A 27,757-nucleotide genomic window follows, 5' to 3' on the forward strand; every position below is an offset into this window, starting at 1 on the left:
TTATCAATTCATAATTTTATTTTCTAAGATCTCTTTTATTTATTAATTCTGGAAAAAGGAAAAAGACATATTTAAACCTAAAAACAACAACATTAGAATAATGCATAAAAGGATAGAGAACAATAACACCCCAATAACTCTTACTCCCGATCCATTAAGATACAAAAAAACAGATTCTCAAACCTCAAGATTAAGCTTCTCAAACAATGTTATACAGTACATACATCTGATAGTTTTAAAAAGATATTTCTATAACTTACTTTCTTTAAACAAGAAAGAAAAAAAAAATCTTAATAAAAAGAGCTGAATCTGAATGTGTTGGGATGGAGTCTCTGGGTAACTCCAGCCCTTCCTCAAGCCAACGTCCTCCCTTCTTGTTTGAACACACACATCCAGTCTGCTGGCTTTAAGTTGGTATTGCTTCAGCCCTGCAAACACTTGTGTCTTGCAGGAGGTAAACACGCACCAACGGTCCAGTCAAAAACTTCCCCTCGGCGGCATCAACAGCAGCCTGTATTGTGTGAGAACTGGCTCTGTCTGAACAGCCCAAGTCCACCGCCTGCTCCAATCCACATCTGAGCGCTGACAAATGGCAGTGGGCGGCCAATGCAAATCCAACACCTGTCATCTTTGGTTAGAATGGAGAACGAACAAGCCCCCTTGTGTCCAACCCCAGATTACATACTTCAGTACACGATGAAACATTGAATCAGATTTGCTGGAATTAGGCTTTGGAAATTATGTACAAACCAGTGTTTTGTTTTCGGAATACATAATCACTTTGCGTTGTGCAGTAATTGGAGTGAGTTTAACCAGAACACATATGAACAAGGAGAGTGGATGGATAAAGGTAAAAAAAAAAAAAAAAAAAATATCTGGAGATGAAATCTTCTGGCACCACAAAATCAGATTATTCATCTTGCAAAAACCTACCCCAAAAAGATACTGAAGTTAATTAACAAACAAGTTATTGTGCGAAATTCAGAATGACTGTGCAGCCCACAATGTTAAAGGGATAGTTCACCCAAAAATTAAAATGTTGTCATTACTTACTCACCAGACAGTTTGGTAACCTGACAGCTGACGGCACCCATTGACATCCAGAGCAGGAAAAAATAGATACTATGGAAGTCAATGGGTGCAGTCAACTGTCTGGTTGAAAGAATATCAATTACTCACCACAACATGAGGGTGAGTAAGTAATGAGAATTTTCATTTTTGGGTGAAACTATCCCTTAAAAAAGGGCAAGAATGAATCCCGCCAGCATGGGGAAGCGATGTCTTATCTCACTGAAAAGGTTTGGTAGTCTTTGATGCATCAGAAAACAACAAAAGGTTGCAGGGTTCGGCCCTTTAATTTCATTGAGACCATTCAGTCGAGATCTGTAGCAGCAAGTTCCCTTGATAATTCACAGTTGTTTTTCAGAGCTTTTACAATCTTTCTAAACATCAGATAACCTGATAGTTGCGTCCACATCATATCAGACAAACTCCCTTTGAAGAGGAGCAGCATGACTAGAGATGACATCACAAAAATAGGTTGTTGTGGATGACCTCATTGTTGTGCCTTTATTGCTAGTTGTAATCTTTAAACCTGCCCCCAGCTGTCAGAACATTACTTAGATAGATTAAACCATGTGCCACTAACTAGCAATTTGAAGTGGGAAGAAAAAGAAAATCCTTTATATTCACAAAGAGGAGTATTTAAATTATGTGTTATGCTTTGAAATGATTTGCTTAAAAAACAAAATGATAAATCAAGAGACACCGAGTAAACATGCATGATTATAACTTCACCTCAGACTTGAATGAGGAAGAGGAATAACATTTCCATGAAAGAAACATTCGTGACGTCAGGCTAAAAACGGGAAAAACTGGTTGGGAGTTGTGTGTCATTGCCACGGGGGTTCAGAAGTGATTTCTGTTTTTATCTCTGACTGTGTTGTGTACATTATTTGTTCCTACACAAATAGACCATTTAATGGCCCATAAATCCATTTTAAAAGTTGAACTAGCTGAGAATGAATGTGGAAATGCTATGCCGAAGATCTGGCTTTAGGAAAGTCCCGACGAGAGAATAAAACCTTGATCTTTCTACTGGCCAACAGTTCAGATGCATGATGTTTGGATCTGGACGCGAATATGCTCCGTATCATGTCATTCCAAGTGCGGTGGTTTCACTGAAATATGATGATCAGCGAGCAGCCCTCCAAGTTTCTTTCACCTCAGGGTGCTATGGACACCCTCACATGCTGAGAAGAAAGGACAGAGACACCAAAGAGAAATAAAATAGATTGACAATGCTGGGAACAAAAGCCAACATCCCAGGATTCGATCTTTCACTGCCTGGAGCGGTGTACATCATCAGGTGTCATCTTATCCCAAGCTCATCTTTTACATAAAGGCAAAAACTCAATAAAAGGGAACGTCGGTGCATAGAGGTGAGCATCCCGCAGGGTATATGAAAGAGAATGGACCCACACACCTGGCCACAAGAGCCATCCAGAAAAGGCCAAATGATTAGATGAAAAAATGAAGATGCAGAGGTGGGCATCATTGCACCCGTGTAGGATGCTTCAAAACTCAGTCCTGAAATCCTCTACCAAACAACCGGTTTATTCCATCCTGCAGGGTCAGGAAGGCTAGGAAGTTTGCCAGGCGCTGAGATTGAGCTATTTTAGGTTGCCTGATGAGAAGTGGGAAGTGAAAATCTCTCAGGCTGAGGCATCATGGGAGCAGGTCGGAGAAGCAAACCACTCAACTGACAGATGAATGCTCAGATATGGAGAAAGACAGTCTGGTTGGAGGTACAGGACTCTGTCTGGCTTATTTCCTTGGACTGAATCCGGCAGAAGAATTCATCCATCCATTCTTGCCCCAGAGAAATTCCACTTCCACCCCCCAGGGTCCCCATGCACACATATACATAGACACGTGTACAAGGAGATGACAAATGGAGGGAGAAAAAACGAAAACACTTAAGAAAACAAATCTGAGCAGTGGATCATCTGTCAAGCTGCTCTGACAGTAAGGTTGTCCATTCAAAATGGCAGCCTTCAATAAGTTACTGATGCATCCATCTCACTCTCGCTCGGACTGGGAGATGGTGGGATGAAAAGGAGAAGAAGAGGGAGAGCTTAGGCGTGTTGTGCGGCCAATTCCTGCCCAATGAAACGACGCAGGCGTTCCAGGTACTGGGTGTACAGTTCGATGTCATTGTGTCCGGCTCCCTCAACCCACAGCGGCTCCACAGCTTTGGGGCAGCGCTCGTACAGGGCCAGCCCGTGGGAAAAATCGATCACCTCATCCTCCGTCCCATGGATGATCAACACTGGAGATGTGATTTTAGACACTTTCTCAATGCTGAAGCAGGAACACACAAAGGGACACAGGGTGTTAGAAGAAATACATAATCCACACAGAAAGTAAATTAAAATAACCATTAATAGCTCATTTCACACTTGATGTATATGATCAATGAAATGCCATGAATTAAATTCAACTTCCAACTCATTTTTCAGTAGCATCTAGCATGATAACAGCCCACTACTGGAAAGCAACAGTCTGAACTATTTTAGTAGTTTTATTTATGCTTTTAAATTTGATGTCACACAAATTGATATGTTAATATATAATTGAATATAACTGAATACGTAACGTTTAGTAATAATAATAATAATATATACTACCGTTCAAAATGTTTCAGGTTAGTAAAAAAATTATAATTTCCTGAAGGAAATTAATATTGTTATTCAGGAAGGATGCATGAAATTGATCAAAAGTGACATTTATAACGTTTAAAAAAAAATCACTTTCAAATTGAAACAATGCTGTTATGGGGAAAAAATACTATGGAATTCCATGGGGTACATCAACGGTTTGGTTTTGGAAATGTATCTTGGCAAGTTATATTTTCAAGTGTGGTACATGTGGTGTATACGTGTGTGTGTGTGTGTGTGTGTGTGTGTGTGTGTGTGTGTGTGTGTGTGTGTACTAAACAGCTGCCAGCCAACTACACAGCACTTGTGCGAGAACAGTGGTGGTTTTGACTGCAGCTGTATGCGACCATGTGTTCTACTACACTGGCACTGAATGACACCACCCACCGAGTGCAACCAAACTCCCTCTGACCTCCACCACACTGCTGTCACAGCCAAAATGCAATGAAAATTATTGTAATCGAACTTAAAGAATAAAAAGAATGATTCCCATTTTGTGTCAAAACAAGAAGCTCAGTATAGTCTCAGTCAGCAATCCACATCACAACACAACTCTGTTTGCTTTCGCCAAAACCAAAACCCAGGGAATAGAGCTCATAAATAGCGGCAATCTGTGCTGGCCATGACCAGGCAAATCATCAGCTCATTAACAATGATGAGCCCTGTCAGACCTCTAGTGGAAATGGGAATAAGACGCAAATAATCAAGGACAAGTTAGAACCTAATGATTTTTGGCACTCACTTGGGAAATGCGTCAAAGCAGTAAGTCTTCTTAGTGTCGGGGAAGGCCACCCTCATGCCAGAGGTGAGAGGAGAGTGAAGTATCACAGCCGCACACTCGTATCGTGATGCCAGGTCCACCGTGGGCACTGTGCCAATGCTCTGTCCATACAGGATAATATTCTCTGGGCTGATGCCATATCTGTTTGAAGGAGAGGAATCAAAAGCTAATTAAATGTCATACACCGAACAAATAACTGCCTCATGTCAATGTAATTTACAGCCTATTCACACCAAGAGCAGTACGATTTGCAGACTGCTTGCAAAAAATTGAGTGGAGTGTGAATTTTCATCAGCCTTTGAGAAAATTCTCATTCCTGAATTAAAGAATATTGGTCTCTGTTCATTTAGTTTATTGAATGGTTTCTTACGGATTTCTTTAAGGATTCTTTTAGCACTTTTAAGAAAGGTATAAACCTTTCTATAGACTATTAAAGAAAAATGCTCAACCAAAAATAATACTATTTTAGGTTCATTCATGTTTTTAATAACACTACCATTAAAAAGACTTGTTAAAGTGTATCTTTAACATCATTCCTCGTCATATGAGGAACCAGTAAATACCTACACCAATTTAAATATTACAAGCCACCAATGAACACAGTATCAGTTCTCGTTTCATGGCGAAAATAATAGCTTATGGTTTAGAGAGTCAAGCTCCAACCAATTGAGTGAGTTGTTAGTCTGATTCAAATCAACAACTCATGATGAGATGAAGACTAATATAGTCTTTATTAAAATGATTATTAAAACGAACTGAGTCATAAGAGTCATTCACGAATCAAATGTTTGTGTCTAGCCAGCGAGGACAAGACAATAGAAAGATGTGCTTTCAATTTGCCTTTGTATTATTTAAATGCATTTTGTCTCTCATCGATTCCTCAAAAGAAGGCTGAAAATGTGCATAAACACAACAGTCACCACTTTTTATGACAAAATATGCTGTACCAGAACAGAATATTAACTATGAGCAAAAGCAAAAATCTAGGATAGAAATTAATATACACTACCGCTCAAAGTTTGGGATTGTTTTTTTTTAATCGAAAGTCTCTTATGCTCACCAAAGCTACATTTATTTGATCAAGACACATTAAAAACTGTAATATTGTGAAATATTATTACACTTTAAAATAACTGTTTATTCTTGTAATGCAAAGCTGAATTTTCAGCATCATTACTCCAATCTTCAATGTCACATGATCCTTCAGAAATCATTCTAATATGCTGATTTGCTGCTTAAGAAACATTTCTTATTATTATCAATGTTGAAAAAAGTTGTGCCAATTAATATTTTTGTTGAAACGTGATGCATTTTTTCAGGATTCTTTGATGAACAGAAATTAGAAATAGACATTTCTTGTAACATTATAAGTGTATTTAATGCCACCTTTGACCAATTTAACTGGTCCTTGCTAAATAAAATTATTTATTTATTTAAAACTTTTTAAATTATTGATACATTCAGATGCAGCACTGTAAAACTTGAGCCCTACTATGCACATGCTGTTGTTTTGGTTGTGCCCTGGTATTGATTGTCTCACCTTGAGCGTAGAGCCTGCCACGCTGCATCTATGTCTGCATACAAATTCTTTTCCGAGGGCTTCCCCGTGCTGACCCCGTAGCCGGAGTAATCATAGGAGAATATGTTACAGTTGATTCGAGTGCCTAGGCCGATATAGAAGCTGCTCATCTGGCCTAGATCCACCGCATTACCATGGGAGAACAGGACAGTGAACCTGAAGAGGGAGATAGAGAAATAGGCTGATGGGACTTGTAGTACAAAGTCACTCTCTAATATGCTCATTACACTATTTCAGGGTCTGACTCAACATCTAAGTCAAGACGGATCCACAAAGAGACTTTGTAACCTATCATTTCATTCGCTGAATCACTGTGCATGTAGATACATCTGCAGTGAGCTATGAGCCCGATACGCTGCAGGGAATGGTTTCATAACTAATATGGGTGTGTTTGTGTGTAGAATTCTTTTCAAATAATCCGGGTGGCAAAAAAAACGGTTGGCTGTATATCAAACAGTGTCATTTGAATTTGAATGATATACCATTAAAGTATTTATTAATATTTTGAATGATCTTTTATATTGTCAGTTTTCATTTTCATTTTAGTCATTTGTTATCATTATTAACACTTCTATTTAGCTTTAATTTATTTTCATTTAAGTTTGTTTTAGTAATTTCAGCACTGTCATATTTTAATTTCAGCTTTATTTCAATTAAAGAACTATTTTTAATTGCTTTAGTTAATAATAACAAAACTGATATCAAATCCAGACTTTCAAAACGAAATAACACGTACTTTGTGTAGAGAAGAGAAGACATCTATTGTGAAAAGACGTCCACAATATCGAGCACAACAAAAACCTCTGTACTCATCCAATGGAAATCACTCTTAAAGAGGAAATAAAGGAACAAAGGAACAAGTAACAACAGTGGGAATAAAGTGGTGTGTGATAAAGAAAGAATGCGTCCAGGAAGGAGTGGCTTCTGGGTAAAGATAGCAGACAAACTCGGAGAGGGAAGCAGGAAATGGGACAAAGGAAAGATGAAAAAAGAATGAAGGAATGTAAATGACCCTTGGGAGGAAAAGGGGGGTCCATCAGAGGAAACGTGACACTTTGAGTTCAACATATATTATTGTGAAAACTACAAATAAGGCCCCTCCAAACATTAGTGGCTTTCGCACCGGAGGAACCTTTTCATAGTTTCTAGAACTACTTGTAGAAGTACCCGCTTTTTGGCGTGTTCGCACCATAGGGACTGGGAACAATTTTAATGGGAACTAAATTAGCTCCAACTTCAGAGTGGGGTCTAACCCAGCACAATGGGAACAACCAGTGACATAATTGTACGCTGATTGGCCGAACGCACGCAAAACACCAGCCCCCGACATTTTTTAAAAGGTCGTGTACACACACAGTTTATAACCTATATATTTACTTCACAAACTACCTCTACGAACACGGAAAACGGATATAGATGGACCTCTCAACCTTTACGCTAAGGAGAAAATCCAACGCAACTTTAGGGGACCAAGCGTAACATGATTCTGGTCAGCTAGCAACACTGGGCATCAACCACATGGCAAACGCTAACACATATACGGTTTACTTTCTTTGTATAACAGTTCCATCCAATAAAGTACAGACAAGACTGTTAAACAGATTGTAAACTAATGAAGACGGAGAATGGGAGCGCTGCGTGCTCACGCTCTACCGTTTTCAGCGCTGTCAAAATAAAAGTCACAAAAACAAGCGTGGCTTACGTAACTTCAGAGTTCCTACTGGCAGTGCGAATGCAACCAGGAAAATGGCCCTAGGGGAACATTTAGTTCTCGGGAACCGCCCTGGTGGCTAGTTCCTATAACTACCTGGTGCGAAAGCCCCTATTACTAATCCAAAAATGTGTTCAATCCTACCTGGCAGAGGGGGCACAGCGGATATACATGCAGCCCACTTTGTTTCCCCGACTAGAGCGAGTCAGGAACACTTCCGTGGCATCCAACTCCCGTTGGGAGTACTGGAATTCTGCCCGCTCTGTGAGGTGGAGCTTCCAGCGCCCCTCTCCAGTGGTATTCACACCCCCTATCGAACTCCCACCACTGCCGCCACCTCCTCCCCGGGAGCGCAAGCTTGACGTCCCCGTTGGTCCAGCCGGTACCGGCCCGGCCTCCAGATCGGGCAGGAGGGAATAGGTTGGTTCAGGGGGTAGAAAGGCAAGCTTGGCAGCGATGCGGCTGGGGCAGGGGGGGCAACAGAACAGGCAGCACAGCTCACTCACAGAAAGGCCATTCATTGTCAACTGCAACAGAGAAGACAGGAGATCATGGTCAATACATATTCAACACAAAACATTTTACGTATTTTTATACTTATTCAGTTTTAACTGGGCTCTGTTTTATGTTAATTGTGTTTGGTGTTATATTGCTAGTTTTGTTTGGATGTACTTCTATGATTATGCTTTCTACCTTGAGCACTGACTGAAAGCATAATAAATTATTAATATTATTATTATTATTATTATATGCAACCACTGATCATGTCATGTGATCTCAACATGGCGGCACCCATGGGGCACGACCCCCTCCCAGTACAATTAAACTGCATTTTCTAGAAGACTGATATGATCTCGTGTGACTATACATCAATGTACTGATATTTCTCAGAAGTGCTGCTGATTTCTTTGTTTCTTTTAATTTTTTTCACACAAATAACTAATTTAACACCCAATTTACGGAGTGATCATTTATTTAAAAATGTATAATACATTCAGGCACCTTTGCAAAAACAAAACTATGACGGAGCTTCTCTTTTATACATTTCTTGTGCTCAATTCTCTACGACGACTTAAACGGGCAAAAAGCACCAACAGTAAACAAATAGTTAATAAGTAATACCCAGGTAGAATTAACTCAGGCATCCAGTAAAGCTATCTCCCAGCTATACTGTTCTTGCCAGCTTAAAACTGATAGTCTATCTGCTATCGGATACTGTATAGACTACAAATATAAATTATACATATTGTCTGATATTGCCGGTTTAAAAGGCTCCAATATAAAATATCCACCAGTGGTCACATCAGCCCCAACAGACCCGCTTATCGCTAACACAACATTTAACGTACACCTCATTTCAGCTGCAAACGAACACTACATTGCTAACAAACGCATGAAAATGTATATATTCCACATACGTATCGTTCTCTTGTCCACAGCCTGCCAAAGCCGGATTTCTTTATATATTCACACCTCTGTCGCTAAGTAGCTAGCTCGTAGTGAGGGGGCAGGGAGGAGTTAGCCAGCTAGCCAGTCAGCTACGACTCCTCTCAGATAATAAATAAAGGCCTGGACGCCGCCGAGGACATGTCTCATCCGCAAATAAAAAGCAGAGCCCTCCAGGAATGAAACTCAATTTCTGGTTTGTCGTTCCGAGTTGATTCCCGGCTACCGTCCAGACATGTAATAATAATCTGCTGGTATATGCTAATAGAGCTGTGTTTTTTCCACTCCAGTCAAAGATGTTAGTTAGCCTTCCCACTCTTCATTGCGTCTCGCAGTGATACTGCTGGAAGTGAGAGGCGCTAGTGGTGGGAAATAGTAAGTAAACATTGATTAAAAACCTTTTGGGTTGAAGGATAAAATTATTAATAACTGGTATTTTCAAACATGATATTGTATAATAACTTAACGTTAATATACTTTAAAAAGACAAAATAAAACAAATGTAATAAATAAAAATGTTCTCATTCTTGATTCATTTAATTAAGAGATCGTGCTTGCTACAAAAGCAAGCCGTAAAATGGAATAGGCTATATTTGTACATAGATTCTATGTTCGTGAATATATAAATAATTAACCAATCAGAATTATTATTTTTGCATTTACAAAAACAATCATATTCACATTAACACGTGCAATCTTTCCAGAATTTGTGTACACTTTTACAATCATAAAAACATAATACAGAACCTTTGTAGCTTTTCTGCATTTTTTTAAATTATTTTTTTGTATGGGCAGTAATATATATATATATATATATATATATATATATATTTATATAATCAGTTTATCAATTGCATTAACATTTTCCCTTCGGAGTAACTTTCTTTCAGCATCAATCCCAGATTGTCTGATAACTTTTTTAATACACATATGGGCAAACATATTTTTGCCTCAAAAAGAAATTACAGTCCTTTGCGCTATATTAAAATAATAAAATAGAAGAAAACTGTCAGAAGGCATGTAACCAATCAGAAGGTCCGCTGAGTAGCACGAGACTCGACGCTACTTTAGTGTGGAAAACATGCAGAGTGGACGATGTGCCTCCTGTTAAAATGTCTTTGCTCTTTACTGTATCGCATCCGGAAATTACGCTGACATGTCACATGACATAGCGGGAGGAGTTTCCAAGGAACTTCTGTCAGACTCAGATCTGCTGTCGTAGCTTTGTAAAATCTGCTAGAGACAGCTGATGATTTAAAATTTTAAATCTTATAAAGAAATATACCAAATTCTTCCATTTAAATAAAGTTGTATAGCCTATTTGTATTCTATACTAAACCATTTAATTCCAAGTCACACAATACACTTATTATTCTTAAGACAACGACCACAAATTAAATGTTATAGACTAAAATATATTAAACTTAAGAAAAATATGATACATATGTAATATGTAAAATATAAGTAAAATATAAGTTTAAAGTAGGCTATGTATAGGCTATCCATAGCCGTCTATAATTTGTCTCAACCAAATTAATACAATGGAATCATGTGGTAACATTAAATCTAACAGACAAATGTTAACCCTTTTAAACCTGGAGACTTAAAAAAAACACAAGTACACATTGACAGTAGCCAGCTGTGAATAATAATAATAATAATACAGTTCATATGCAGACACAGGACATTTACTCAATTAATATCACAACATGAAAGGACATTCTGCTTGAAGAAATGTCAGAGGAGGGCTAAGAGATGTTCATCTTAAGTTGGGTGGGTGATCAGTAATTACCTAAAGCACTTCCTGGAGTCAACTATTTCCAAGTGTCCCATGAGTATGAGTCATGTGGGCTGTTTATGCAAAGGTACAACTGTTAGATTAACTTCAAGTACAGTTGTGCACAGAATTAATCATAGCCCTGGTAAATATGATCAAAAATGGCTGTAAAAAATAAATCTGCATCGTTTATCCTTTTGATCTTTCATTCAAAAAATTGGCTAAAATCTAACATTTCATTTAAGTACAATAATTGAAATTGTGAGTGTGTGTGTGTGTGGGGGGGGGGGTTGTTACATTATTAAATAAATGTTTTTCTCCAAAACACGTTGGCCACAATTTTTGATACCCTTTTATTAAATACCTTTTTGCAATCTCCTTTTGCCAAGATAACTGCTCTGAGTCTTCTTTTATAATGCCTGATGAGTTTGGAGAACACCTGACCAGAGATCAGAGACCATTCCTCCATACAGAATCTCTCCAGATCCTTCAGATTCCCAGATCCATGTTGGTGCTTCTCCTCTTCGGTTCACTCCACTCATCAGGTCAGGGAACTGGGACGGTCATGGCAGAAGCTTCATTTTGTGCTCCACAACACATTTTTGTGTTGATTTTGATGTTTGTTTTGGATCGTTGTCCTGATGGAAGATCCAACCACGGCCCATTATAAGATTTCTAGCAGAAGGCGTCAGGTTTTGATTTTTTATCTGTTGATATTTGATAGAATCCACGATGCCATGTCTCTGAATAAGAAGTCCAGGACCTCCAGCAGAAAAATATGCCCACAACATTAAAGATCCAGTGGTATATTAAATTGTACACATGGGGTACTTTGTATCCTTGTGTTCACCAAACCCATCTAGCGTGTTTGCTGGCAAAAAGCAATTTTTTTAGTTTCATCTGACCACAGAACCCAGTGCCGTTTGAAGTTCCAGTCGTGTCTGACAAATGAATATGCTGGAGTTTGTTTTTGGAGGAGCGAGGAGCATTTTTCTTGAAAACCTCCCAAACAACATGTGGTGATGTAGGGGTTGTTTGATTTTTTTTTAAATAGGCTTTCTGACCCCAAGACTCAACTAATCTCTGCAATTCCCCATCTGTGATTATTGAAGAGTCTTTGGCCACTCAAGCTTTCATCCTCACCGTCCATTAAGACAATATAGACACACGTCCTCTTCCTGACAGATTCGTAACATCTTTAGTTGATTATAACTTCTTAATTATTGCCCTGATGGTCAAAATGGGGATTCTCAATGCTTTAGCTATTTTCTTACAGCCACTTTTTATTTTGTGATGCTCAACAATCTTTTGCTGCACATCAGAACTATATTGTTTGGTTTTACTCATTGTGATGGAGGATTAAGGGAATTTGGCCTTTGTGTTTCCTCATATTTAAACTCCTGTGAAACAAGAAGTCATAGCTGGACAATTTCATGTTCCTAGTCACCCTGACCCTGGTGTGCTAAAAAAAATGGTAAATATTAATGGGAATATACTTCAGAGATATTTTATTCATAAAAAATTCTAGGGGTATCAAGAATTGTGGCCAATGTGTTTTGGAGAAAAACATTTATTTCATAATGTGATTTTATAGTGGGAAAAGGGTCTTCAGATTATTGAAACAATCTTATTTCTCTCTCTCTCTCTCTCTCTCTAAGAAAAGAAAGGGTCCCAAAGTGAACCTAAAATAGCTCTTCTATAGACCTTATTCAGAGCAGCGCCATGACAGGTATGAAAGCAAGGCTGTGAGGGGTAGACTTACCGTTTTCAATGGCATCTGCTGTAAAAAGCTCCTAGATCACTTACAATTTTCCACAGCTAATTTTTTTGTCAACTGAAATCTTTTGGAAATATATATTGGCTGTGTTTCGTCAGCAGGACAATCCAAAAACACATTAAATAACAGTACAACCCACTGCAGGGATGTACGTCTATACCTCACAGCCTCGCTTTCACTCTCATTAAAAATCAGAGATGGCGCTGCTGTGAATAAGGTCTATTGCATCGCTACAAAAACATCCCTTTTGGAACCTTTGATTTTAAGTGTAGATCAGTGGTTATTAACCTTTTTTGACTCTAAATCCCCCTTTATCCAAGACATCAATCAAAGGTTGTCCTATCTAAGCTGATATGTACCTCTAAAACCTGTTTTGTACACCATTACCTTTTAGTTTAAGCATTTTAATTGTTAATAAAACACTTTTAAGACTTATCGAGGACCTTTGGAAGTTTGCCGAGCATCTGGTTGAGAACCGCTGCTTTAGATGTTCTGGAAAAGTATTTGCACAACAAAACACTGTGTAATTTTAAAATAAACTTTGTGATTTTATTGGTTTTATACTTACTCATACACATCATACAATCCTAAATTTCAAAAGAAAACAAAGGTATCTGGTGGTGTCTCTGGGGGACTGGGCACGCTGCTAAATTAACCCATGAATGCTGGTTAATGTACTGCCGAAACGCCTGAGCTGAAACTCGCGTCACCCATCCGAATGTTCTGATGAACTACAGGGAGAAAATTAAATCTCAACACCTTCACCAAAATCAAAGCATTCTTCTTTAATTGCGTCACTTCACTATTTTGCTCAATAACATGCAATGAGGACAGTTAATCATTGCTAGCATAGAAGGGATAATGCACTGGCATATAGTGCCAATGATCTGATAAGACACTGAAGGCAACATTAGAGGTGACCAACTGGCTTTCAACCCACTGGAGCTTCATAGTCAAGCGGTTGACTACATTCACAGTTTTGTGCCCACCACACACACTACAACAATCTCACTAGAAATTAGGAGTCCAGCATTTCCATTCACCGCCTTTCTGTATGCCTACACTTAAACCCTAGAAAGGTAGGATTATCCTCAAGCAAATGGTGCAGACAGAAAGAGTGAGATCCCCAACCCTCATTAAAAGGCTGTCAGGATGCCGGCTCAGCCAAGCATGGCGTGAATACTCTGAGCCACCGACACCTGCCTTGCACAAAAGCCCTCTTGAGCTGGCAGCCCCACTGAGGATAATGCTGCAATCGCAGACGGTGCTAATTAAAGCTCAGGTTATTTCCTTAATAAAGCAGCAAGGTCATTACCAGGACTTCAAATCGGTTACATCCACCAAGTTGCTTTAAACAAGTCTTGAAATCAAGGGGTTGTATATGAATCATGGAAAAATGTGCACATCCATAGACATCACAGGGGAAGATAGCTGGACAACATTAAGGATAAATACAAAATGGTTGTTTCAGCCCTTTTACAACAACAAAGTAGTAATTAAAAACACACAACCAGCACAAAGATACAAGATTCACTCAAAGGATGACAGAGAACACCGCGTTGCATCTTTCTCCTTACCTATGGATAGTTAATAAACACTACATACACACGAAACGGATGTTTTTTCCCTTCTGAACCTTCTTTCTAAAACCTTAAACATTCTATTTAGAATGGTAGCCATATAATATTTACATTAGATAATAGAAGAAACCCGTTCGTTTGGATAGCAGGCTCCATTCGCCCGTGCAACGGGACACTGTTTTGTTTTACATTCTTGTAGCAATGTAAAATGTGGCTTTTGCAAACACTGCATTTGGCCTAATATCTGTGTGAGCATGCAACGTTTATCTGTTAGGAGAAGTGTGTATATTTTCCACTATGACATCATAAGCACAGCGGTATTAATTGTAAATACATGTCTTGGAACTGGAAAGGCGTCACCTAATAAACATATTACTAGCCGGTTCCATTAGCATCATTCAATGGTCTGCTGGTGGTTAACAAATACCTTGCTCTCAAAGCTCTGTGACTCTGAGGTAAAAGGTCATAATAGTTAATCGCTGGCGTGCATTAGCAACAACAGGCCTGCTAGGTTCCGTACAGCACCAAGGATCCTACGCTAACTGCACTTTTTTTGTGTTTGTGCGAAGAAACTGAACGTTCTTGTGCTTTGATTCTGAAAAGCAAGATTTTTTCCAGCCCAATCTAGTGTGATTCTACCCCCATCAGGACCTATATTTCATGAAAATGCATACGTAAATGGAGCAAAATGTTTAAATATTGTTAAGGGTTTCCTACAAATGGGTTTTAGGTTGTTGTTTTTTTTTGGACACATGCTTCCAATCCTCCAGTATCAACCAACCAAATGATAATACAAAATAAATAGAATGCAATCACACAATTCAAGCTACGTACAATATATTAATATAGATCTTCTGATGCCATACACTCAGTAAAACAGAAAAGGAAAGAAAAATAAAACTCAGTCACTCGCTTATGTCAAGGCTCTTGCTATACCCCACCCTCCCCCCTTCAAACCCCATCGAATAACTATTCATGCACCCAACATTAGCATGATAAGTCAATATATAAAAGAGAAATATTTTTTTAAATGCACAGGCTGGGATTTGACATGTTGGGATAATTAACCAGAATAAAGAAAAAAGAATAACACAGAAAAAGAATTTTACATGGGTAAATGTGGGAGTAGTCATTAAAATCTATATTCTTCTTCAGCAATGTTTTGCAATATCACAGAAATTCCCTCTCAATGACGCCCCCACCCACCTCTTCCAAAGATTCCTGAACCCACATTTCAGGGCTCCTATAAAAAAATAATGTTAATATCCTAACAAAAATCAATGCCAGGGTAAAAACTAAAGAGTCCACCCTCCCCCCAGTTCACATGGATGCCCACCTGACAACCAATCCCTCTTCTCCCTGGCTCTCTAGAAAAGAAAATAATAAAAGAAACAAACACACGCACATATTTCTCAACATGTCACACATTCACACACACACACCTCTACACCGTCCTTCCGGGAGAGACAGGGAGATGATAGTTTAGGGAGTGGCCAAGCAGGGGCTGTACCCTACAACCCCACCCACCTTATCCTACAATGAAGAAATGAACCCATTTTAGAATGGTGTTATTCAGCGCCACGGTTCCAAAACTTGCAGGTCAAACATTTTTTGCTCGTTTAGCCATCAGTCCTCATAATTTCTGAATCTTCTCAGCTACCACGATGGGGTTCTCCTTGCGGATGCGGGCGGCAGCCGCTCCTCGGTAGTCGTAGGGACAGTCATGTTTGTCAGAATAACGGTGGATAGCGCAAAACAGGTTACCGCAGCGACAGTCAAATCCTATAGACAGACACAAAAGCGAGTAGATTCAGTCAGTCATGTGATCCTGCTGGGTGAAAAAGTTTAGCAGTGATTTCTCTCAGGAAAGGGCAGGATACCAGCAGGACCATGTGAAATGCAGCACTAACCTGCAGTATGCTGTCTGAATACAGATTCAAACTAGGACAAATAAACTATATATAGTGAAATATTACAATTCAACTTATATTTTTATAGTTTTAAAATGTAATTTACATATATCAGTGATGCCAAAGCTTAATTTTCCAATACTCCAGTCTTCAGTTTACTTCCATGATCCTTCAGAAATCATTCAAATATGCTGATTTGGTGCTCAGGAAACATTTATTATTATTATTATCAATGCTGAAAACAGTTGTGCTACATAATATTTTTGTGTAAACTGTGATCCATTTTTTCAGGATTTCAGAAAGTTCAAAGAGCAGCATTTTATTTGAAATAGAAATCTTTAGTAAAAATGTAAAATCTTTACTGTCACTTTAATGCATCCTTGCTGAATAAGAGTATTAATTTGTTTTTAAAAAATCTTACTGACCCCAAACTTATAACATTAGTGTATTAATATATTAAACATTAAAATATACTATGAACCAAACCAGCATGTTGGATACAAATGTTAATACATTTGAACTAAGGTAATTGGAATTAGACTGCTAGAATAATAAAACTAGGAGACTATCTGCTGATTCTTTCAACAAAAAAGGAAAATGAGCAGCTTTGCAGTAATCAACAACAACAAAAAAGAACAGTTTTGCATTAAAGCTATATTTTGTAATGTTTTGAAGTCTGCTCAAAGATAAGCGCAGCCCAGCCCTCATTCAAGAACAAAAAGCGCTTCCCTTGGCTCTTACCCGTGAGGCCAACTTTTTTCCTACAAGTGAAGCATCGATTCTTCTTTTTGTTCTTGTCAGGGGTCTGATCTCCATCTGATGAAGTCTGTGCAGCCTCCCCTACTGGCCCTGTTAAACACATGGCCAGCCTTTGATAGATAATTTCTAAAACACATAAACTTCCTGTCTTCTGAGGCTACATGATACTCAAATCAATGATTTAATGATTCATGTCTTCCATAAAGAGAATTGAAAGCAGGGGTTTAGTTTGGATATGGTTGTTCAAGTTTTTCAAGGTTTATTTCTTCTTTCTAGATTACTCTGGTCTTTCATAATTGACTAAATATGACCAAGGTTAAATCTATCAGAATTAATAAAAAAGAAAAAAACAGATTTTTGAAACAAAAACTGTCAATGATCAAAATATGTGTTGATTGTCTTTTTTTGGACTAAAATTAACTAAAATTGTGTGCTTACAATATAACATTATTTAAAATATATAATAATAATATGAAATAAAAAAAATGCTTTTCAGTGTAAGCAGCAGAACTGTTCAAATAACCAAAGAATGTGTTTCTAAAATGAAAGTATATTTACTAAATTAAACAGCCGTGAAAACACAGCAGACCTGTGCTTTTAGACGATCCCTCCTCCTCTTCCTCTTCCACTTCTGCTCTGTCTGAATCATTGGTTGCCGTGTCCTGGGAGATGCTCATAGCAGTCATCTGCTGGGTCACTGGGCTGGTCGAACTACTGCATAAACACAATCCAACCAAATACAGGAGTTATTTGTTATAATTCCTTCCTATACCATCATAAGCAGCTTGTGCTCATTAAGAGATTACCACTGAGCTACAGACCGTTTTTGCACTTGCGGTTTGAACCAATTCAAGCACGATCGGCCTCCGATTTATAAAGACCTTATTACCTAGACGTGCGTTCTTCAGGCGGGGTAACGGCTTCCGTAGGGGGTACAGGGGTGGACTCCACTGTTACTGCAGACGCACCTGGGGAACCTACAGGAGATGTGGCCGCTGGAAGAGACAGACAAGGAGCTAAACAAACTCTTCTTAACTTCAAAACTAAGTGAACAAATTAGGTTCTGAATGCAATAGGTGCATCTGACACTGAAAGACTGATTTACCTTTCTCACCTGGCGGACTGTTTCGCCCCCCACCTTGTTGTCTCTGCAGATGTTCCTTGTAGCAGACAGAGCACATTCCATTGGTGCGAGGGTTACCATAGAAACCGCATCCCATAGTGCAAAGCATTGGCACCTGCGTCTGATTTGTCTCCTGAGCCATGCTGTTTGAGAAGGGGGGTGAGGGGGACGGGAGATGGCGATCCTAAAGATGGGGTTGAATAATTAGCATTTCATCAGCATAATTTAGCATTAGTGGCTAAAAGTCCTTACATTAAAGGAAATGGTATCTAAAAATGAAAATTGTCAATATTTTACTCTCCATGATGTCATTCCTGACATGCATGACATTTTTATGAAACACAAAAATAAAATAAACATAGATCCGTGTATCCATTGGCTAACAAGTTCCAAAAAAGAAATATAAAGCATCATAAAAATAATGTAACTAGAATGCCATTTTTCAAGCCACATAACTTTGTATATAGAATATAGTCCCAGCCATATATTGGAGTTTCATGGGGCTTTTTTGTTCTTTTTGGGGCTCGACAGCAATATGGTCACTATGAACTGTTGTTGTATGGCAAATATTCTTTAAAAACTATTTTTGTATTCCATGAGGGAAAAAATTGCATATCATATAGGTTTGTAATGACATGAGGCCAAGTAAACAATGACAGAATTTTTATTTTTTAATTTCTTACTTGGTTACACTTTTTAAGGTGTCCTGGTTACAGTGTAATACATACTGAGTAATATTAATTAACATGTACTAAGTGTTAGGGTTTGGTTTACCTTTTTTTTTTTTATAGCAATATAGAGTAAGGCTAAATGTAAGGTATAACATGGACACTTTAAAATAAAGTGATAAAATACATTTATTAAATACATTTAGAACTAAAAATGCATAACTGCTATCACAACACATATCAGACAAATAAACTAAACTAAATGCATCGAATTGGACATCATCCTTTGTGCTCTACCCTTGACTTTGCTGAAAGGTTTTGAAGAAAACATATCTATTCATATTTTGTTCATTTACTCTTGACATGGCTGATTTGTACAGTGCCACCATATATTAAACAAACGATGTATATAACGTTAAACTAGATAGGAAGATAAAATAGAGAGACAAAGTTTTTAAATTAAACTAGTAAAACTGTTCAATGTTGCTGGACTCCCATTAGAGGGAAACCCCAAATTAAACCCCTTTGATTTATTTGTTTGTGACCCTGCTAGATGCTGACAATATGCTGCATGAAAACAATAGTTTCTTTGTTCGCTTTTTGTTTCTCAAACAAGCAAACGAAAGATCCAGGTTACAGAAACCTTAACAGCCTGCAGATCAAACGACGATTAACAATCTGGCAACAGTTGCGCTTCAATACATATAAAATACAGCAGTAAGTGTTTAATATGGAAAAATAGAAGTTTACCGTAACAATATGGATGACAGTTTACCAAATAAACGGGAATAAATTGGGTTATTTTGGAGCATGTCCAGTAAAAATCAGCTGAGAGCGTCTCCGCAATTAGAAAAACATTTCGTCTTTGACCCTAGTATGGCGACAAACAACAAACCGAGGTGTTGTCAACGTCAAAGTGACATCGAAAGCAAATACAATCCTTCAAATTATTTACCATTACGTACAGATGACCGTGTTGAAATTGCTGAATAGATGAAAGTCGATTTGTTTGTGATATTCAACTAGCCAGGCTAACGCGCTAGCTCTGCTAATGGCTAGCCGACGTGATGGCACGCACAGAAATCGGACAGCTGGGACCTCGAGACCGTCCCACGAACACTTGCGGTGGCTTAAAACCTCCGTTAGCTCGAATATTTACCCGTATTTCCGTGTGACTGAGGAGAAATCGACGACCTTGATCCCCAGAAATCTGACAGAGTAGGTTCCTGCTATGCGCGTGCGGCCTGCTTCTCTCAACGTCATCTGAAACAACGGGTGTGACGTCACCCGAAGCGCAACAATTTGGCCATCATCGAAACCTCATCGTCACACTTCCCCCTAGTCCACACACCAACAAATGCTTCCAAGCAGTGTATTCATGTATTTAAATGCTTATTTTGAGACATCATTGGTTTGAATAGTTTTGGATGAAAAAGTTACAGATATCTTAGGGAAAAGGGAGGGCAGAATGGTCATGTTCAATTTACACGTGAATGCTTTCATTTTCAATTTCGGTGTCAAAGCTTCCTACTTCAGCTTCTTTCATTCATTCATTGCAACCACATGTTAATGCAATATACAGTATATTATTAACAGTATGCATTATTCTATTTTTGCTGGCTCCAGTCCTTTTGTTTAAGCCAACAGCCACAGGTGAATAGGGTAACAAATTTAACTTATATCTCCATACTTTCAGTTGATTAAAAGCAGTACAATGAGACATGTTATCTAGATTGTTATTTTTAAATATGAAAATGAGTTATTATCTAATTAAATACTCACTGATTTGCATACATTTTCAGAACAGAAATCATAACTTTGGATAAAGTAGGTTTAAAATTCTGATATATTTACATTTAATCATTTAGCAGACGCTTTTATCCAAAATGACTTAATTAGACTAACAAGGACAACAATGTGCAAGTGCTGTGACCCTTCCCAGTTTAGTTTAACGCAGTATACATTTTTTTTTATAGATACAGAGTAGAAGAGAAAAGCAAAGAAAGTGTTATGGATCAAGTGTTGCCGAAAAGATGCGTCATTTCATGTGTCAGAAAAGACTTCAGCCATTTCTTGAAAATGGCTATGGACTCAGCAGCTCGGGTTCATTCCACCAGCAGGGAACAGTCCAGGTGAAGGTCTGTGAAAGTGATTTTGTGCCTCTTTGAGATGGCACCAGAGGCAAGTAATAGCACTTGCATCTGTGATATTGCATAAACATGACCCTAAATATGCTGAACTGCTTACATATTATATATTTCCTCTCCATAGAATCCTTCATTTGTGCTCAGAAAGCAAAAACAAATGGAAGAAATAGAAATAATTTCTTTCACAAAAGTATTTTATTTCATTGATCGATCGATTTTCAACAGACAACAATCAACAGATCTCTTTTGCAGAAGTTCTGACATAAACATCATGAGTTACAAAACCAGGGACTATATGGCTTGCTCTTATTTAGAAAGTACGATGTATTCAGTATTTGATAAGTACGACAGGTTTGAATGCTATATGGCAGTGTACCACCTGCATTAGCTTCCATACGGCAGTGGTTTCAATGCTTGGTTTAAAATACTGACATTGCTAAAATTATAATTTGCAATTTTATGTTCATTATACTGTCATTTTAAAAATGTAGTATGAGTCTAATGACCCTAGTTAACACTAGTTAAAATTCTGAAATGGAAATGGTTACAACATTCAACAATTTGCAGCATATATTAACCTATTTCATTAGATTATCGGGCATTTTCAATCGCCTTTCTCTGTTAACTGAGGTGCAAAAGGCCCAACCAGCCAATTGAGAGGAGTGTTATTGAGAAGGTACTCCACGACTCCATCCAAAGATTGTCGTACCTGTTAAAAGATGGAAATGGATGAACACTGTCTAAATTCTGCAAACATTTTATAATAGATTAGAACAGAATAGAGCACGACAATTGATGTACAAAATTGCATACACTCGACTCAAACTGACTGTACCTGGCCTATCTGCTGACGCGTCTGCAGTAAGAGAATGGGTGTGAGTGTCCTGGTGTTGCTCAGAGATGCCTGGAGTTCTTCGGCTGTATGTCGAGCATTCAGAAGCTGTTCCTGCACAGTGCCTGGGAGACCCTGTACGCTGGACACAACACCTGAACATGCTACCTTTAGCTGATCACTCAAACCCCGTACCATGGACAGGGCTCTCCACTCCAGCTCCTATGGGAAGATATCCACATATGCACACTGAATATGTGTCTGATAGTCTTGAGTAAGATATATATATATTCATATTTTGTGTTCGATTGTAAGTAAAATACATCCAAAAACAACAAATACAATGTGCATCTGTACCTCTCCCTTGCCTTTTGCTCCATCCACCTCAGTCCCTTCTGTCAATTTTTCCTGCAGTTCTTTGGGCTGCCCTTCCTTCCATTCTTTCCATCTCTGAAGTAACTGCTCCGGAGCGCCTCCTAGCTGCTGGCTGGCACTGGCCAAAGTAGCCCGGGTACTTTCCAGCAGGTCCAAAGTGCCGGTCATTTGAGTCACAGTGGCATGGGTAGTGTCTCTGGCCTTGCGGGCCCTAAGCAGGGACTGCTCAAGCGCCCTCTCCCGAACTTTGGCAGACAGCTTACCCAGGCGGACGAAGTAGCTGGGGCTAGCAGTTACCATGAATCCTTCCTCCTCACCTGGCCTTGGTTCAGCCAGTGCAGCTGGAGGCAGAACACACAACACTGATGTCAAAACCTTACATTCATACAAATATAGTCAAAGTTTTGGGCCAGTAAGATTTGTTTATGTTTTTCAAATAAGTATTTTAGGCTCACCAAGGCTGCATTTATTTGATCAAACACAGAGCAAAAAAGAGTAATGCAGTGAAATATTATTAAAATAACCAAATTCTTTTTCAATGTATTTAAATGTAATGGATTTCCTTTTTATGTCATTTATTTCTGTGATGGCAAAGCTGAGTTTTCAGCAGCCAGTCCTCAGTGTCACATGATCTTTCAGAAATCATTCTTATATGCTAATTTACTGCTCAAGAAACATGTCTTATTATCACATTGTCATTATTATCAATGTCGCTGCTTAATATTTTTTTGTTGAAACCATATTTCTTCAATTAGTTGAAAGATTGAAAGAATTAGATTTTTAGATTAGATTAGAAGTCTTTACTGCCACTTTTTATCAATGTAATGCTTGCTAAATAAAAGTATTATAATTGTTTTACTTTTAAACAATAGTAAATACTGTATATATTTTAGTAAATATAAATAGAAAAATAAATATACAGTATACATATTTGTATTGTATTAAAAACTTTAATTTCTAGGTAATAATGCAATAGCAGGACTTGAAAGTGAAATGTTTTCTTAAAGCTGCATTCCCTATTGCTCATTAGCTCTTGCCAGAACTGAAACAAAAAAGTATTTTCTCCAAGAATATGCTCTTTGCCCTTTCATTGTGATAATGTACTGTATATTCAAACAGAAGGCTAACTGAGAACATTTTTACCTTTAACTTTTAATTTTTTTTTCTCATTTTCAAAGTAATTTCTTAATAATAATTAAATTACTGTGTCTGAAGTGCAACTTCACTTACCAAGCTCCTTTTCACTAAGTGGAAGGTTCTGATCCACCCAGTCTTCAGAGTGAGTAAGGGCCTTATCTACACCATTACTGACCATCTGGCCCATACGGCTCCCCATGACAGTGTTTATCCCTCCGGTCACAGCCATACGTGTCTTTTCCACACCTCCCAGCACAGCCCCCACCACAGCATCCTTTGCTCCTGTTACCGACTGGTACATCATGCCCACTGTGTCGGAGACCAGCTGCAAGTCAAGTCAAGTCACCTTTATTTATATACAGCTTTATGCAATACAGATTGTTTCAAAGCAGCTTTACAGTAATAAACAGGAAAAATTATGCATTTCAGCTGTTGTTCAGCTGAAGTCAGTTCAGTGTTGATTCATATCCATTGTAAAGATCATCAATTATTAAATTAGTTCATTTATTCATCAACATTTCATCTATAAAGCAGTACAGCAAAATAAATAAATAAAATGATGTCATCGTCCAGCTCAGTTCAGTTCTCATACAACAGCGTCAGTACATTCAGATCAATAATATTGTTGAATATTAAGAGCCATGGAGATATTTACAATGTTGATTCATATAGCGATTCAAATGTAGAATAAGTCGGTGTAGGCTTTACCTTGTCTGCTGGTTGTTGTAAAATTGGAAGGTTTTCTTCTACCTTGTCCAGGCCTTTCATGGCATATTCATTTACCACTGCAACTGCAAAAGAGAAAGAACACAAAAAACAACTGCTGTTATTTCAACCAGCAGGGAAAAAAAGTAATACATTGGCAGACAGAAGTTTGCAATAATTAAGATATAATAAATAAAATTAAAAATAATAAGATATAACAATTATTTAGTTTTTGTTTTTGAAAGAAGTCTCTTCTGCTCACTAAGATACAGTAAAATACAGTAAAAACAGTAAAATTGTGAAATTAAATTATTTAAAATGATTAATAATGGTTCTTTTTATTATCAGTGTTAAAAACAATTTTTGCTGCTTAATATTTTTGTGGAAACTGTGATACATTTTTTTCAGGATTCTTTGATGAATAGAAAGTTCAAAAGAACAGAATTTATTTGAAACTGAAAACATGTACAACATTATGAATCCTTTTTGAATAAAACTATGAATTATTATTTTAAAGATCTTAATACAAATTATTAAGCAGCAGCAACGTTTACAACATTGAAATGTGTATTGAGCACCAAATTAGCATATTAGAATGATTTTTGAGGATCATGTGACACTGAAGACTAATAATGTAATAATAAGAGTAATAATGCTGAAAATTCAGCTTTGCATCACAGGAATAAATTACATTTGAAAATATATTCAAATAGAAAACACATATTTTAAATTGTAATAATATTTCACAATATTTCTGTTTTTACTGTATTTTTCATCAAATAAATGCAGCATTGATGAATATAAGAGACTTAAAAAAAAAAAGAAAAGAAAAAAAAAATCATAATTATTCCAAACTTTTGACCGTCAGTGTACAAACTACCGTAACTTTATTAACTGCATCTAGGTTTAAGAAACTCACTCTGAGGTTCCAGCCGGTCTAGTATGGGTTTGGAACCCGTTGAAGCAGCGGCACCTAGTGTTCGCACCCCGCTCTCTGCCACCTCCATGACTCCTTTCAGGAGTGGCACGCTGTCTTTAGTAGAGCTGTACGCATTATACACCGCACCACATGCTGAACTCACCAGCGGCAGGTTGCTCATTCGGGAAACCACACTCTGAAACAATGAAATGAAAAAAGAAAACGTTGTTGCTATTTTCTCTTGATGCACAATGGGCCTCATTCATGAAACATTACAGAACAAATTGTTCATAAAAAAACATTTATTCACTGATGCATTGAATAAAATTTATATAAGAATGGTTTCATGAACGACTTAGAAATTTGGTTTATGAATGAACGTGTATTTCATATAAAAAGTTGTGATTGCTAAACTTCTGTTGTGTAACTGTGAGGGTCATGAAACGTGTGACTCACTTCCTGAGTAGCCTGTGATGCCTCTGTGTCCTTCTCTGCTGACTTTCCATTATCTGCCATTCTGTGGGAAATGTTGAATAATAATAATAAAAAAACATTTACTGATGAACATTTACTTTATCTTCACTGATAATCATGGATAGTAGAGATCCATCTCAGAAACACAAAGCCACTGGCACCATTAAAGCTCACAGCCTGGTCAGAAAAAAATCTGATAAGCAAATGATGACAGATTTATAAACTATATAAAAATTATAAATCTAATCCTAACCCTACAATCTGATTGGTTGGTTCTAATGTTGTTCCAGGACCAAGACTGATCATGTGTTACTTGGGTGAGTCACATTAAATGAGGAGTGAACATATAGCCTACTTCTGTGCAAATTACGTGATCCATTATATATGGACTTGGTTTATCATATCAGATAAGAGACCAGAGAGAAGATGAAGAACAATTGATAATGTAAAATAATATAATATAATATAAATGTGCATAATCATATACATTTATATCATAATATGTGTAGGCTATATATTTATATTTTAGGATATTTATAATATAACAATTTATATTTATATAAAATCTTTCTTTAAACCTAAGAAGAGAACTTTCACATAATTATCTTTTGTAAGTTATTGTAATGAGAAATGAAGGACTTCAAAACCGTGTCCTCTCAACATCCCTTTAGTTTAGATGATCAAAAACGAATAATAATATAGGATATAAAAATTTCCTATTAAGTTAACATATCTTTGCTACATTTTAAAGAAGTGGGCGTTAAGATCCCGTCATCGTAATGATGACCTTCGTAATGACAAATCAAGAGCGTTGAATAGAGGAAAAGGCGTAAACTTTCACCCACTTCCTGAGAAATTTATATTGTTGCGCCATTGATTCCGTGTGGATTGGAATCTGACAGCCAGATGAGACTGAAACGATAGACTTGACAAACCGTCTTAACAAGATTTTAATCTTAGAATAGACTTATTTTCGTACTGTAGCCTAGTCATTAATACATTTATTTTTGTTTAAGTGCGCGTGAAGAAACTTTTAGCCAACTGGAAACAAAACGTAAGCGTAGGCTCGCGCTCGCTCTTTGATAGATCTACTACTGAACGCACCGATGAAAAAAAAAAGTTATTTTCCATCCCACAAAACTCTTGTCAGACTAATTTTCCTATTGTCTCAGACAGGTGACATAGAAACTGACCTGTTATTGATCTCTGTTGTCCCTCGCTGACCCGCGTGCAGTATGTGGGAGTCTCAGTCTAATCGCTGTCTAGTCAAGAGCCTGAGTCAACTTGACGCAATAAAAGTGCAAAGTTAGGCGGAGTTCTTTGAAACAAACCAATCAGCCTCTATGAGATCTCTTATTATGAAACTACCCTCAGTTATTAATTCTTCTTTTTAAATTTTGGCTGGTTAGCATATTTTATATGATTATTATTTCCTCGCTCTCTAACCCTAAATGTTGCTCAGATTAATTATTGTTTGGCCAGACTTCCCAAATTGTGCCACCCAAGAAAAATCTGTTTAAACAAAGCATTTTCTAAAACAACCTATAATTATTATTACTGTAAAATGTCTCCAGAATACAATTGTCTTAAATGAGAACATAATAATCTATTATAACATTTTATGTATCCTGTTAATGAGCTACTTACTCGTAGTATTTTGGACCTTTATATACCGGATTTATCAGGGTGCTGATAAAGATACTGGCAGATTACCAGTGATCATTATCATTAACCTTTTGAGTTCATCTGAGGTGAAAGAAGCAATATGATACCCAAGTATGTAACTAAACATCTTTGGAAGTCTTGAGCGGCACAGCATGAGTTTTTGAGGCCCAGGCAGGCCTCTGAGGTTCTGGTTTGGTCCATAATCCATCCCTATCCCTCCATGGCGGTTAAAGCTCTGACAACCACACAAGATAAGATATGGAATCTTATGACAATATGAAATCAGTGATAAAAAAAAAAAAACCCCGCCTCTACACTAATGCTAATCATTTGAGATAATGGTGATGTGTAAGTTGTTGACGTGTACACTTTAACTGATACTGCACTGAAAAAATACCTATTTCGTTTTCAAACATTTGATTTAGCAGCCGCTGCGAGCTTAAGTAAAATCATGTTTAAGTCATTTCAACTTAAATTGCATTAAACTGACTTAAAATGAGTTGAATCTTTTATAACATAAAAAAGTTGAAAATTGCTTAACTTATTTTAATGAGTTAAAGCATTGTAAAAACATGTTGTTATAACTTATTGATCATATTTTTTTTCTTTTTCATTTAGCTTTTCTTTTTATATTTCAATTTTAATTTTGTTTTAGTAATTTTGTTAGGTGCTT

The 27,757-nt window shown here is 37.5% G+C and overlaps 3 protein-coding genes across 3 annotated transcripts; all 3 read right to left on the reverse strand.

Annotated features, from left to right (window-relative positions):
* abhd17ab (abhydrolase domain containing 17A, depalmitoylase b) lies at nucleotides 1–9,545 on the reverse strand. Its single transcript, XM_082189273.1, has 5 exons — nucleotides 9,209–9,545; nucleotides 7,935–8,317; nucleotides 6,041–6,235; nucleotides 4,462–4,641; nucleotides 1–3,363 (listed from the first exon to the last, which is right to left on the reverse strand). Exons 2-5 carry the CDS (start codon nucleotides 8,309–8,311, stop codon nucleotides 3,138–3,140), a joined length of 978 nt encoding a protein of 325 aa, XP_082045399.1. The 5' UTR covers nucleotides 8,312–8,317; nucleotides 9,209–9,545; the 3' UTR covers nucleotides 1–3,137.
* Nucleotides 9,546–13,314: 3,769 nt separating this feature from the next.
* On the reverse strand, nucleotides 13,315–20,144 carry LOC309512077 (AN1-type zinc finger protein 5). The gene is made up of 6 exons (XM_082187482.1): nucleotides 19,990–20,144; nucleotides 18,145–18,346; nucleotides 17,929–18,034; nucleotides 17,629–17,753; nucleotides 17,022–17,129; nucleotides 13,315–16,152 (listed from the first exon to the last, which is right to left on the reverse strand). The coding sequence occupies exons 2-6, from the start codon at nucleotides 18,302–18,304 to the stop codon at nucleotides 16,004–16,006; spliced, it is 648 nt and encodes a 215-aa protein (XP_082043608.1). The 5' UTR covers nucleotides 18,305–18,346; nucleotides 19,990–20,144; the 3' UTR covers nucleotides 13,315–16,003.
* A 1,009-nt stretch (nucleotides 20,145–21,153) lies between these two features.
* On the reverse strand, nucleotides 21,154–26,759 carry plin3 (perilipin 3). Its single transcript, XM_082187573.1, has 8 exons — nucleotides 26,613–26,759; nucleotides 25,402–25,462; nucleotides 24,946–25,141; nucleotides 24,030–24,112; nucleotides 23,415–23,646; nucleotides 22,167–22,525; nucleotides 21,813–22,031; nucleotides 21,154–21,686 (listed from the first exon to the last, which is right to left on the reverse strand). Exons 2-8 carry the CDS (start codon nucleotides 25,459–25,461, stop codon nucleotides 21,582–21,584), a joined length of 1,254 nt encoding a protein of 417 aa, XP_082043699.1. The 5' UTR covers nucleotide 25,462; nucleotides 26,613–26,759; the 3' UTR covers nucleotides 21,154–21,581.
* Nucleotides 26,760–27,757: the final 998 nt, after the last annotated feature.

This window comes from Leuciscus leuciscus, assembly GCF_965113295.1.
Source record: "Leuciscus leuciscus genome assembly, chromosome: 13".
In the NCBI taxonomy this organism is placed as follows: Eukaryota; Metazoa; Chordata; class Actinopteri; order Cypriniformes; family Leuciscidae; genus Leuciscus; species Leuciscus leuciscus.

Excerpts from the sequence above, each read along its gene's own strand:
- abhd17ab (XM_082189273.1), bottom strand. The coding sequence starts at position 8,311 with ATGAATGGCCTTTCTGTGAGTGAGCTGTGCTGCCTGTTCTGTTGCCCC. Across the intron at positions 4,642-6,040 it reads TGGCAGGCTCTACGCTCAAG|ATATGGCATCAGCCCAGAGA; the intron begins GTGAGACAATCA and ends TCCTTCAAACAG. Across the intron at positions 3,364-4,461 it reads TGCTTTGACGCATTTCCCAA|CATTGAGAAAGTGTCTAAAA; the intron begins GTGAGTGCCAAA and ends TTCCTGCTTCAG.
- LOC309512077 (XM_082187482.1), bottom strand. The coding sequence starts at position 18,304 with ATGGCTCAGGAGACAAATCAGACGCAGGTGCCAATGCTTTGCACTATG. Across the intron at positions 18,035-18,144 it reads CAGTCCGCCAGGTGAGAAAG|CGGCCACATCTCCTGTAGGT; the intron begins GTAAATCAGTCT and ends TGTCTCTTCCAG. Across the intron at positions 17,130-17,628 it reads GGGATCGTCTAAAAGCACAG|GGCCAGTAGGGGAGGCTGCA; the intron begins GTCTGCTGTGTT and ends TGTGTTTAACAG.
- plin3 (XM_082187573.1), bottom strand. The coding sequence starts at position 25,461 with ATGGCAGATAATGGAAAGTCAGCAGAGAAGGACACAGAGGCATCACAG. Across the intron at positions 25,142-25,401 it reads CATCACAGGCTACTCAGGAA|AGTGTGGTTTCCCGAATGAG; the intron begins GTGAGTCACACG and ends TCATTGTTTCAG. Across the intron at positions 24,113-24,945 it reads AGACCGGCTGGAACCTCAGA|TTGCAGTGGTAAATGAATAT; the intron begins GTGAGTTTCTTA and ends TCTCTTTTGCAG.